This window comes from Leucoraja erinacea, chromosome 4, assembly GCF_028641065.1.
Source record: "Leucoraja erinacea ecotype New England chromosome 4, Leri_hhj_1, whole genome shotgun sequence".
Lineage (NCBI taxonomy): Eukaryota > Metazoa > Chordata > Chondrichthyes > Rajiformes > Rajidae > Leucoraja > Leucoraja erinaceus.
In genome coordinates this window covers 27,871,251-27,885,398 of record NC_073380.1, presented here as the reverse complement: position 1 = coordinate 27,885,398, position 14,148 = coordinate 27,871,251, and the positions used below count along the sequence as shown (strand labels likewise).

Below are 14,148 nucleotides of genomic sequence, written 5' to 3'. Positions count from 1 at the left end.
ATGCTGATAAATCCCCAAGGCCTGATGGTCTGCATCCCAGGGTACTCAAGGAGGTGGTTCTAAAAATTGTGGACCCACTGGTGATCATTTTCCAAAATTTTATAGATTCAGGATCAGTTCCTGTGGATTGGAGGGTAGCTAATGTTATCTCACTTTTCAAGAAAGGAGCGAGAGAAAACAGGGAATTAAAGACCAATTAGCTCGACATCGGTGGTGGGAAAGATGCTGGAGTTAATTATTAAAGAAGTAATAACAGCGCATTAGGATAGCAGTAAAAGGATTGGTCCACGTCAGCATGGATTTTAGAAGGGGAAATCCTGCTTGACTAATCTTCTGGGATTTTTTGAGGATGTGACAAGTAAAATAGATGAAGGAGATCTAGTGGATGTAGTCTTATCTGGACTATCAGAAAGCCTTTTCTAAGGTCCCACACAGGAGATTAGTGGGCAAAATTAGAGCACATGGTATTGGGGGTAGGGTATTGACATGGATAGAGAATTGGCTGGCAGACAGGGAATAAATAGTAGGAATAAACGGGTCCCTGTCAGAATGGCAGGCAGTGGCGAGTGGACTGCTGCAAGGCTCGGTGCTGGGGCCACAACTATTTACAATATATATTAATGATTTAGATGATGGAATTAAAAGTAACACTAGCAAATTTGCAGACGACACAAGCTGGGTGGCAACGTGAACTGCGAGGGGGATGTTAAGAGGTTGCAGGGTGACTTGGACTGGTTGAGCGAGTGAGCAGATGCATGGCAGAAGCAGTATAATGTAGATAAATGTGAGGTTATCCACTTTGGCGACAGGAACCAGGCAGATTATTATCTCAATGGTGTCAGATTAGGAAAAATGATAACAATGAATGGCGGTGCTGGCTCAAAGAGCTTAATGGCCTCCTCCTGCACCTATTTTCGATATCATAAATTATCAGTCTTATTTTTATAGCCAAAAGGTCAGCTAAATAAAAATACAAATTTCAAACCTGCAGAAAATGCATGGATATTGAGTGCCAGATCTTGTTCCTCTGTGTCTGCCACATCCAACAAGTAAGCTCTGATTGGTCCCTCTGTTGCATCTGCACAGAAGTCCAATACTACTACACCTAGAACAGTCAGGACTATGCCAATTGGCTGATGATCAGGGATGTCCCCAATGGCTAAACCTGAGAAACAGATATTTTTGAATATTAAAAGCATTGCCGGAAACACATGCGTACACTAAAGTTATCACGCTATTTTCTAATACCCACAATGGCTATGTTTCAATTCAAAACATTTAAATGTTTTCAGCAAAGTTTGATTGAAATCAGCTTTTTTATTTGGGAAGAGGACACAGGCTTAGATATTTCAACAGTCGACATATCAAATGTTGCATACCTCTTTTGCCTTTAAAGTACAATCACAGATGAAACTATTATGTAGCACGCTTTGTCACAATTTAAATGAAAAAAAAAATCAAAATACAAATTATTCACTTGTTGTACAGAACTGAATCAGGTCCTTTGGCCCAACAGAGCCATCAAGTACACATATATAAATCCCATTTATCAGTAGTTTTGTCCTGCTGTGCTTATGTGATTCAAATGCTTGTCAAGCTCTTGGGACTTGGACATAAAGGCTCTTTTGTTTCTCAATACTTTCTGGTGTAAATCCCCCAAAAGACATCACTTTACACATTAGAACACAATTTCATTAGTCACTGCTCATCTTTCCAGCCGATTAATATCATTTTCTAGACATCTCTCCTCAATACCTACACCATCACCATGCAGCGGTAAAGTTACTGCCTTACAATGCCAAAGACCTGGGTTAGATCCTGACTATGAGCGCTGTCTGTACAAAGTTTGCCCGTTCTCCCTGGGACTGCATGGGGTTTCTCCAGGTGCTCTGGTTTCCTCGCACATTTCAGACATGCAGGTCTGTAGGTTAATTAGCTTCTTCCATATATTGTTCCTAGTGCATAGGATAAAATTTGCGTATGGGTGATCTATGGTCGGCATGGACTTGATGGGCCAAAGGGCTTGTTGCCAAGTTGTATCTCTAAACTGAACTGAACCAACAATTATCATCTTTGGATATTAAGCTGTCCTTTGATATTGCAAAAATACTTTCATTGCCCATTTTAAAATATTCCTCAAATTAGGTACTTATACTAGAAAGGTTTCATTCACACTTAAAGGACTGCAGATATGAATCAGCAATGTCCAAATGTTTTCGTTGATTATTTTGCATAAATAACCATTCGTAAATGCATTCAAAATGGGATTTTAGGTTGCTTTTGGCTTAATGGATAGTCAACTCAATTAATAACAATTAATAACAAGTGTGGTGAATTAACAACATATTTCATATTAAAGTGTTGCACCAGCTTAGAAACAAGGCACTAATAATCCATGATCAAAATTTATCATAATTTCAATAATGCAAATTTGATCAATGCTGTTTTGAATAAGTTTATGAATAAATAACCAAATATATTCCAAATAAGAGAACTGAAGTCATCTACACATTCTCATCTTATGATTACCAAAGCATGGCTTAGATGGCCAGTATGGAAAAAACAGAGCTCTTTAGAGGGATTTTTATTAAGAGGAAAAACAAAATGGTTTACATCTTCAGGTTTTCACATCCACCAAAAGTCACAAACCAAGATGAGGAGGTTGTGAAGACAATGGATCAACCTTTTAAGAAGAAAGAACACAAGTTACAAGTGACTGCAATCGTCCATCTCAGATGGCTGTGGATTATCAGTCTGGGTACAGTCAAGGACGTGACTCCTTTGGGCAGGGAGGATACAAGGATCAGGCATCGAAACAATCAGTCGTGACATTGCTGCGTGGCACGGCAAGTTTGAGTTAGGAATCCAGGCACATGGCAGCACATGGAAAATAATACTAGACTATTCACCAGTTATACACATTTCAATTCCATCTTGGCAACTGAGACATTTTAATAACATCTGGAATTTTATAGAAGTTGGCCTTAGTGCTATAGGGAAGAAAATATTTCCTCCTTACCTGGCCAGGAATTCGCTCCCTTCCCCACCCTACTCACTCATTAGACACTAATAAAGATTTTGTGTTTTGTTTAACAAAGTCACCTGCCATGCCATTTTTGTGTCAATTTTTTCACAAAATCACACAGTAGTCGTATCATAGATACAGTAGTCGTATCATGGACTTGACATAGACATCCACAAATTGAGCATAATGATGAAGATCAAAGCCAATTCTGAGAGGAATGGCCAGAAATAAATAATTTAAAGAGATTTGAGAGAGAGTTCACGGCATACTCCAATCAAAGACTACTTTATTCAAAGACTCCCTGTTCCTCTCCCACTGCCAAAAGCCTAATCAAAGTACCACTTGAATATCTACTTGATATTCATTTTCCAAATACATTTAAGGGACACATTTCCTTTTGAACAATTTTATTGACCACCAGGAATAGCTGCAAATTTTTAAACATTTTTAAAAACTTTAATTTTATAATTCTTATATGGTTTAATTTGATCTTTTAAATCGTGCAAGAAGTCAATCTAATGAAACATTAAATATTTAGAGCAAGTTATACTAAACCAGAGTCATTGATTGTGAATGAAATTTCATCCATTACAAGATCAGCAGACACATTGTTCATCATACTGGTGCCAAAGTGGCATGGGAAAAAAAAGTAACCTGTTTTTACACATATGAAAAAGGTATTTATTTGTTTTTCAAAACATCATAAACAGGAGGCGTTTTAAAGATTTGAATCTGATAAGAAAACAAGTGTTCCAATAATATAGCCTTTGACAGCTGCTTGGGAATAGTTTTTATGAAAGGAAAACAACAGGAAGCATTTCCTTTGAATTGCTTCCTACCGTTTTTTTCTCACGTGAAAGAGATTTATGGAATCCCCAATGCGTGTGAATGAATTAGACTGAAAACTACCAACCTGATGGAATACATGATCACTATTGTAATTTGTTTTCAAATTAAAGTGACTAATAAAAAAACATTATGGGATATGGTGAATTATGCTTGCAATCATAAGATATTAAATCCTCAAGTTGGAAAAACATCCATTTTCAAGACAGGACCTTTCTACACACTGATCTGAAGGGTCCCAACATGAAACCCACTGGCCACTATCCATGTTCTCCAGAGATGCTGACTGACCCGCTGAGTTACTCCAGCAATATCTGTTTTTAAATAAGAAAAATAATCAAAATTGGTACCTAGCAAGATATCTGGATGTCAGCTGCAGAAAGAGAATATTAAGATAAAATTAAAAAAAGCGCTCAATCTATTTGGAAGGAGGAAAGGGACACAAGCTTTCTAAATTGTAACAAATATCCAGGTCTGTTCTTAAAATCAACAGTCAAACTTGCTTCTGTTAAAATTATCAATAATTTATCAAGTGTTTAAGAAAGAACTGCATATGCTGGAAATATCAAAGGTAGACAAAAATGCTGGAGAAACTCAGCGGGTGAGGCAGCTTCTATGGAGCGAAGAAATAGGTGACGTTTCGGGTCGAGACAGAGTTGATGTGAAAAGCTTTTCCCACTGAGAGTAGGGAAGATTCAAACAAGGGGACATGACTTGAGAATTAAGGGACTGAAGTTTAGGGGTAACATGAGGGGGAACTTCGTTACTCAAGAGAGTGGTGGCTGTGTGGAATGAGCTTCCAGTGAAGGTGGTGGAGGCAGGTTCGTTTTTATCATTTAAAAATAAATTGGATAGTTATATGGACGGGAAGGGAATGGAAGGTTATGGTCTGAGCGCAGGTATATGGGACGGGGAGAATATGTGTTTGGCACGGACTAGAAGGGTCGAGATGGCCTGTTTCCGTGCTGTAATTGTTATATGGTTATTATATGGAGACCCTTCTTCAGTCAATTACAATTTGGTCAGATATGTGGATAAGAAGACAGATATGTGGATAAGAAGACATTTGGTCAGATATGTGGATAAGAAGGGTGTTGAGGGACATGGGCCAAGTACAGGCAAATGGGACTTTGAAACAATGCAGTGCGATCACACATTTCCTGTTACGTGGTGCCTAGTACAAAACTCATGCTGTGGCCTAACATGTACAATTCCAACATAAACTGCTTGCTCTTGTGGTTTCTACCTTGGCTAACAAAAAAAATGGATACTTTTTTAATTACTTTATCTTCCGCTTCTACTACACTTAAATATCTGTGGACATAGACAAAGGTCCCTCTGTTTTTCTCAATATCTTCCCAGTTATTGTAGATTTCCCTTCTTACTCCCCAGCAGCAATAATTTAGGTTTCACTGGATTTTATTTCATTTCCCACTTTACTGTTCAGCTGCCATGATCATCCATGCTTTTCTTCTTCCCACTCAATCATACTGCCATCGTTTTGTATCATCTGCAAACATTTATCACAAGCTACTTATATTTAAATCTAAATTACTTAGTCTTTAATATGCCAAACAGAATGGAAACCAAATAGCAAGTCTCTTATAAACCCATGGATATTAGCCTACCAAGTCACAAACGTGCACAGTTGATTTCTCTGCTGCTTGGCACAGAGTTGTTTGGATTCTCTGGCACAATTTTTGTAGTCAAGTTGATTGAACAAATTACAAAATAAAGTGGCTTAAATAACTACAATATCAAAAAAAGTGGTCAACTTATTCCAAAATGATTTAAAATGTCATGAATGAATATAGCTGATGGAGACCACTGAAGTACAATCGTTCCATTATTTACCTATGATCGAGCCATTTAGGAATAGTGCAACTCCAAAGAGGACTCCAATACAAAGAGCTAGGATGAAGGGGCGACGGCGGCCCCAGCTCAAAGTGCAACGGTCACTAGCCGAACCTATCAGTGGAGTGAAGATCAGTCCTAGGATTGGGCTTAGAAACCATGTGAGGCTGTAATATTGTTCTGGAAGACCTGCGAGAACAAAATTGAAACTTCGTAAGTAGAGCAAGTAGACAAACAGTTAAACATTTACAGAAATATTTTCATCCAATTTCAGGTTTTCTCACTCTTATGCAATTTAATGTAGAATGATCCAAGGAAGCTGACTGTGCTTTAAAAAAAATCAAATCTGGATTAGGAACCAACATTAATAATTTCAAAAAGTCCTCTCCGAAGCCGTTATCGGTGCAGGAATTTCAGGCAAAAGATACATACATCTGTTCGTGTTCAGTGCATGGCAAGGAACAAAAATGAGAATTCTCCTGCGATTGTGTGGATTTCCTCTGGTGGTTTGATTTTTGTCCCACACCACAAAAACCCATGGGGGGGGGGGGGGGGGGGGTTTATTGACCACTAAATTGCCCCAAGTGTAATAGGTGTGTGGGAAGAATACAGCGGGTCAGGTTAGGATTAAGGGCAAATAAGTAGCAGGATGGTTGGTGGCCTGTTTATGTCCCACCTCTCCAACATCTTCATTCATCATAATTAAAAACATTAGCGATGCAGTGGTGCTGGTTTCTGACGGGAACGGTGACAAATGCACCACACATCTCTTCCCTCCAGTTGCTGCGGACCTTCGCTACTGGAAGTATAGGATTTTGGTGTGTGTGTTTTAATCATCATTCCTTACAATACCATGTACGACAGTGATCGCAACTCTAATGAAGTATGGATGGCTGTTGGCTCTCTAGAAACTCATCTAATCCAACATCTAATTATATTTAACTATCTTGAAGCATTTGTTTCATCACATTTTCAATTCCATTTCATTGCACTTCCCCTAAACCCTGTCCCCAAGCCCACCAGATACTATTATTATCTTTTTCATTACAGAAGTCCATTAAAATAGGAAACTTCCCATTATCCCCAAAATTAGTTTATTTTTGCTGTATTTTCATGCAAGCTATCAAAGCTACAAATGGTCTTATTCCACTATGCATTTGGACAGCAGCATTGCCAGAGCAAGACTGCACGCACTCGAGGAACAGCACTTCGTGTTGCTTTACAATCTAATGGTATGAATATTGAAGTCTCCAATCTTGGTTCAGACCCCCTTCCTTCTCTTTTGTATTATAGGCATGATTCCAGCATCTTCAGTTCGTTGCATCTCCAATTCACCTCTGACTATAGCAGCCTATATTAAAGCTTTTGTATTGCAATTGATACAGTTGTACAATCAGCTGTTGCTCCAATGTGACGATGCTCTTGTCATTCTGGACAAGAAAAATCAATACAGGAGCAATGTCTAGCGTCGTTACAAATACCTGCCATCAGTGGCGCTCTAGATCTGCATGGTGCCTGTGCTTGCGACTCGAGAAGCTGTGTTGGGTGTGGCGTAAAATGCAGGTTTTTATTGATTGACAGGGAGGGTTTTTCTTGTACGATAAGCTTATGAAGAAATTTTGTTCTGTCATCCCGTTCGCGATTTAAACAAAAAAACATTGATTGACTATTTAATTGCTGGATGAAAGTCGGGCCCAACTTCAACGCCTTCAAAATCATGGATCGCAAGTTTTGGACAAAACAAAAGGTATATACTGTGGGATGTTTATTTAACATCTTATCTGGTTTTCAGTGCAATTTCATTTTAATCTGATGATGCGCAATATGTTATTTAGGCCCAGATATCGGCTGTGTCCTGCCTGCGGCTGAGACAATAGACAATAGGTGCAGGAGTAGGCCATTCGGCCATTCGAGCCATGATCATGGCTGATCATCCCCAATCAGTACCCCGTTCCTGCCTTCTCTCCATGACTCCGCTCTTTAAGAGCCCTATCTAGCTCTCTCGAAAGCATCCAGAGAACCTACCTCCACCGCCCTCTCAGGCAGAGAATGTGAGTGTGAGCAAAATCATGGCGGCGGTATCATAATCCACAAATATTTTGTGTTATTGTGTATCCATGATCAATATTTGCATACTAAATATGACTAAAAACTTCCACTACATAGTTTTTAATCAGATATTTAATACGACAATATTGATGGATAGACAATTACACCAAATAAAGATAAGTTAGATGTTCTTAAGACATGATTGCGCAAAAAAATAATGATTTTGATTATCTTGAGAGTGGATGTTTGTGATTTTGAACATATATCTGTGTAAAATGGTCCTTGCCTGCTGCAGTGTTATAAACCAACAAAGCAAAATTTATGGGAAGTAAACATTCAATTCAATTCCTCTGATTTGGCATAGAAATGTGAGATCTAAAAATCATGTTAAATTGTGAATTATTGTGTGAAAGGTATCAGTTTGTTATTTGGATACTTTATAGATACTTTGGCTAATTAAAAATTCAATTTTAGCCTTTTCTTAAGAATGGGATAGATGTTTAGATCTAGTAATTGAATTTAGATGAATTTAATTGATTGGATCACACTGATGAATTATGAACTTTGTTGGGTATTTGCTATTTGTTTTAACATTTAATTTGTTAGGCATTGTTGAATAAAATAATTGATACTTTTTTTCCTAAACTGCAAATAAAAACTTGTTTTTACTTAATGCTGTTCAGTGTTTTTTTGCAGAAGGCAATTCATTTGCTGCTGTTAACTCAAGGGTGAAGAATCTCATTAACCAGACTTTGCTCAAGTTTAAAAAACTCAGCAATCTCAAGAAACTTGAAACATTTATGGAAATTTGTGATGAAAGTTTTAAACTTCCAGAAGGCAGTCAACAAATTTCTTTAGATGACATTCCACTGGCTGGTGCTCATGACCCTTGACATCTGCCAAAAGCCAAGTGCAAGACACTGAGGACATGGGCAATGAGTCATAATCTGCATTCTCCACTGAATCTAGCAGCGCCAACGATAGCTGCTGCCTCTCCTGAACCAATGCCATTGACATCTAGTGTTTCAACAAGATGTAACAGAGAACTTCTAAGTCTTACACCAAAGAAACAGAAAATGAAGACGACAACTTTGTCTACATCCATGGTCGCTCTTGAACTAAAGTATTGCACAAAATCAGTGAATTTAGGACAGTTGAAAACTCCCAAACATGAAGTTAATCAAGCCTTAAAGAGAAAGCAAAACCAAATAGATTTGAAGGACACAAAGATTCAGGAACTCAAAACCAAATTACGTGGGAATACTTTGGCACGAGAGCTTGCTGAAACCAAGGCAGAGTTTTTGAAACTTAAAAGCACACAGCAATTGCTCAAGTTTTGTGGCAGTAAGAAAAAGAGGAAAACTTTTAATTCACCAGTACAGAAAAGTTCAGAAAAAACTAAAGGACAAGGAAGAGGATGAGACGCTTCGAATTTGACAATCTAGTCCTCAAAGAAACAATCAAAACTCTGGAGGCTGCCAGTATTGTCAAGTCAAAGGTGGACCAGAAGACTTGCTCCTCAACAACAAGGATGCACATGTTTGACTGTATTGTAAACAAAACTCCCACAGCAAATATTCCAAACTTGATAAGCCAGTTGCAGAAGTGAAGTGGACTTTGTCTGGATAGTGTTCCTCAACGCAGTGCAGTTGAACTTATGCCCGAGAATTGGGAGCTATTGCTGAGTTAGACAGCAGAGATGATCCTAGCAACAAAGGATTTAACTGTTGGTTTTGATGCAACCACCCAAGAAGAGACCCATATTAACAGTGCACACTTCACCACCACAAATGAACATCTTTCTGCAGCAGTCAATGAATTGGCTGGTGGGACTGCTGAGAACTATGCGCAACATATTTGCGATACTGTTGAAAATGTGTGAAACTTATACTTATTTCAATGAACAAGCAGATTTCCAAGACACCAGGTAAAATATGATAGACAACATTACAAATACACGGAGTGACAGGTGTGCAGCTAATCATGCTGCTAATAGGATTGTGAACAGCGAGTGGGGTAAATCTTTGAATGAGCTCTACTGCGACTTGCATCCTCTTGACTCCATCGCAACATCAGTTCGCTCAGCCATCAAAAAGCACAAATGATCCAGAGGCAGTCTTGTTTGGGAAGGACTGTCTAGCAGGAAATGTCATACTGCAGATGAACAAACTTCGTTACAACAATGGAAAAGGGGACCCAAAAGGAGTTGTTGCATTTTTAGATGAATGAACATCCCCCGAGGTGTCCTTCCACTGTACCGTCGCAACAGATTACATATATTTTTCCATATTAGTGGCAAGCTCATAGAACATAATGCTGAATAGTGGAACATCCTGTGGGGGGTTGAGAAGCGCCATCCTCCATGACTTCACCCAGGCTGAAGCAAAAGTGGAACTTCAGATATTGGGCTTACTTGGCAAATATCTGACTGGGCTTTGGATGATCTTCCAAGAATTCCAGAATCAGATCAACTAGGTTGATGGCATCAAAGTGGTTAAAGGGGTGATTGCTGCCCTAAGGAAGCCACAGAAAATCCAGAGAACTTGATATTGGCAAGGGAAGATTTCTTCGGTGAGGAGGTGCATCTTGATGCCACATTGACAAAACTTCAGGAGCTATCAGTATATCCACAGTTCAGTTCAATGATGAGGAGCTGTCTTCAAGCTGTCATCATTGTGTTGGAAAGGCAGTATAGCAAATACTTTGAACTTGATGCAACTGAGAAACTGAAGGAGGAGACTGCATCTGCAAGATCACACAACATCGATGCAGAGGAGATAATGGGGATGTTTAGCACATCAAAACAGAAATCTCCCAATGCCACCATGTGTTATTTGTCATGTAGGATGCTGGCCTGCAAGAATAAAACAGACAACTTCCTTGATAATCTCGAGGGGCAACATAGGAAGGAGGTGCTCTGTAAGGCAATGAAATGGGGGAGAGTTCAGAGGAACGGACGGAAGAAAAAAAGACAGAATTGAGAGCAGAAATCACCAAGCGACAGAAAGACAAGGAGTTGCGCAGGACACAAAAGAGGAAAAAACTGGAAAACAAATTTGAAAGAAACCGATTTAGACAGCATTCGCAGAGATTATCTGAATTTGGACTAGTCTGTGATGATCTACAGGACATTCTTAATGGGGGAAAGTAGTGGGCAGAAAAGAGTGTCATGCATCGTTTGAAGAGCAAAAACGTGTAGTTTACAATACCACAATTCAAAAGTTGAGGAAAAACAAGGTGCACAGAGTTGCTTATTGGTTGCAGTCTGAGGATTATTCTCCATGAAGACTTGGTCTTTTGCTAGAAATTGTAATTTCTTTACCTGTCCGTTATGGACTTCCAGCATTTAATATAATAATATTAAAGTTCTGATCTTGAGAATATCACATTTTTGAATTTAAGGCAGTCTGGGTGTTTATTACTATTTCAGTCACAACGATTATTTTTTTAATTAGCTACTTAATTATGTAATTAACTAATTATATACTTTGATTTCAGGTCATCAAAGTAAGATGTACCATGTTTGTTTCAGAATGCTTCAATCTATAATAACTGAAAACATCATTCAGTTCTCTTAATTTTTAAGTTATGGGCTTATGTCAATTGACTGTCCTCGATCACAGCTTTTGTGTTAAGTTAATGGAAAAGCAATAGGGAACAAGATGCTGATTTCCAAGTATGAAAATGACCATAACTTTTTTGATACTGAAGACATGACAGTGAATTGGCTATCAAATTAAAGTTATTTTTATGCTTTATCTGATGGGATAAATTACAGGCTTGATTTTTAACATCTCAAAATGTTGTAACATCCTTACAATGTCTCATCTTAAACATCCTCACTTTTTGCAGGACAGCTCCAGTCACCTACAGCTAGCTTATAACTTACAGCTGAGATATTAACATTGTGAATTCTAATGGTCATTACCGGTATATGCCTTCAATATACAAACAATAGTGAACTACAGTGCCCTCCATAATGTTCAGGACAAAGACCCATCTTTTATTTATTTGCCTCTGTACTCCACAATTTGAGAAATATAATAGAAAAAACATGTTGTTAAAAGTACACATTGTCAGATTTCTAATAAGGGCCATTTTTATACTTTTTGATTTCACCATGTAGAAATTACAGCAGGGTTTATACATAGTCCCCCCTATTTCAGGGCACCATAATGTTTGGGACACAGCAATGTCATTTAAATGAAAGTAGGCATGTTTAGTATTTTGTTGCATATCCTTTGCATGCAATGACTGCTTGAAGTCTGCGATTCATGGGTGTCTTCTCTGGTGATCCTCTGTCGGGCCTGTATTGCAGCCATCTTTTGCTTATGCTTGTTCTGGAGGGGCTAGTCGCCTTCAGTTTTCTCTTCAGCATACAGAAGGCATGCTCAATTGGGTTCAGATCATGTGATTGACTTAACCACTCAAGAATTGACCATTTTTAAGCTTTGAAAAACTCCTTTGTTGCTTTAGAAGTATGTTTGGTATCATTGTCTTGCTGTAGAACCACATCTGCGCCTTCCTCCCTCGCATCATGGACCCGCTACAGTTCGCATACTGTCCAAACAGATCCACGGACGATGTGGTCTCCCAGGTTCTGCACACCACCCTCTCTCACCTTGACAGCCAGAAGGGGGGGGGGCTATGTGAGGATGCTGTTCATTGATTACAGTTCAGCTTTCAATACCATAGTCCTCACCAGACTCGCTGAGAAGCTGCTGGAACTGGGGCTGAACACTCCCGTGTGCCTGGGTCCTGGACTTTCTCACCGCCAGGCCCCAGGTGGTCAAGATGGGGAGATATACCGCTATCCCCCTCACCCTAAATGTAGGATCCCCCCCCAGGGTTGCATCCTTAGCCCCCTACTGTAATCCCTCTAGATACATGACTGCATAGCCAGGTTCAGCTCCAACTCCATCATCAAGTTTGCTGATGACACTGTGGTGGTGGGCCTGATCTCCGATAACGATGAGAAGGCCTACCGGGAGGAGGTGGCTGATCTGGCACTCTGGTGTCAGGACAACAGCCTCCTCTTGAATGTAACAAAAACTAAGGAGCTGATTATGGACTTTAGAAGGGCTCAACATCAAAGGAAATGCACGCCCCTGAAGATAAATGAGACTACTGTGGATAGGGTGAGAAGCTTTAAATATCTGCGAGTCCACATCACAGTGGATCTGACATGGACAACACACACTGCCGCACTGGTGAGTAAGGCAAGGCAGCGCCTTTACCACCACAGGCAGCTGAGGAAATTCAGAGTCTCTCTGAGGATCCTTCAGTGTTCCTACTCTGGGGCTGTAGAAAGCATCTTGTTCGATAACATCTCAATCTGGTTTGGGAACAGCTCTGCCCAGGGCAGGAAGGTTCTGTAGTGCGTTCGGCTACACTCGCGCCCCCCCCCCCCCCCCCCCCCCCCCCCCCCCCGCAGGACCTATACACCAGGTGCAGATCCAGAGCCAGCAACATAATAAATGACCCTACCACCCCAGTAACGGACTGTTCCTGCTGCTATGGTCAGGCAAGCGCCTCCGCTGTCATGCTGTGAAAACAGAGGATGAGATGGAGTTTCTTCCCACAGGTCATTAGGACTGTAAACTCTGATCTCACCAGGGATTAATTTACTGTTGTGTTGTGTCTTTAAAAAATAAAAAATAAATCTAAAATGCAAATACTGGTTCCGTTCTATTATGTTCTGTTATTCTGTTGTTTTTGCACAATCCACAGGCATTTCACTGAACATCTAGTATGTGTATGTGACAAATAAAGTTGACTTAAATGAACCGCCGGCCAATAAGTTTTGAGGCATTTGTTGAACTTGAGCAGATAGGATGTGTCTATACACTTCAGAATTCATTGTGTTACTACCATTAATTGACAATAGGTGCAGGAGTAGGCCATTCGGACCTTCGAGCCAGCACCACCATTCACTGCGATCATGGCTGATCATCCACAATCAGCACCCCGTTCCTGCCATCTCCCCATATCCCTTCACTCCTCTATCGTTAAGAAATCTATCTAGCTCTCGAAAGTGTCCAGAGAATTGGCCTCAATTGCCTTCTGAGGTAGAACATTCCACAGATTCACAACTCTGTGAAAAAGCTTTTCCTCATCTCCATTCTAAATGGCTTACCCCTTATTACATAGAAACATAGAAAATACAGTGGCTTGCAAAAGTATTCATACCCCTTGAACTTTTCCACATTTTGTCACGTTACAACCACAAACGTAAATGTATTTTATTGGGATTTTATGTGATAGACCAACACAAAGTGGCGCATAATTGTGGAAGGAAAATGATACATGGTTTTCAAATTTTTTTACAAATAAAAAACTGAAAAGTGTGGCATGCTAAAGTATTCAGCCCCCTT

The 14,148-nt window shown here is 39.6% G+C and overlaps 1 protein-coding gene across 5 annotated transcripts in view; it reads right to left on the bottom strand.

The window, feature by feature from the left end:
* The window catches only part of LOC129696220 (solute carrier family 45 member 4-like), a 62,083-nt gene that overhangs the window by 15,102 nt on the left and 32,833 nt on the right, over positions 1-14,148 (bottom strand). For all 5 annotated transcript variants that reach the window (XM_055633891.1, XM_055633892.1, XM_055633893.1 and 2 more), the window contains exons 3-4: positions 5,726-5,914; positions 986-1,165 (exon numbers count right to left, since the gene is read on the bottom strand). In XM_055633891.1, the coding sequence (XP_055489866.1) occupies positions 986-1,165; positions 5,726-5,914 (369 nt within the window). The remainder of the gene's footprint in view (positions 1-985; positions 1,166-5,725; positions 5,915-14,148) is intronic.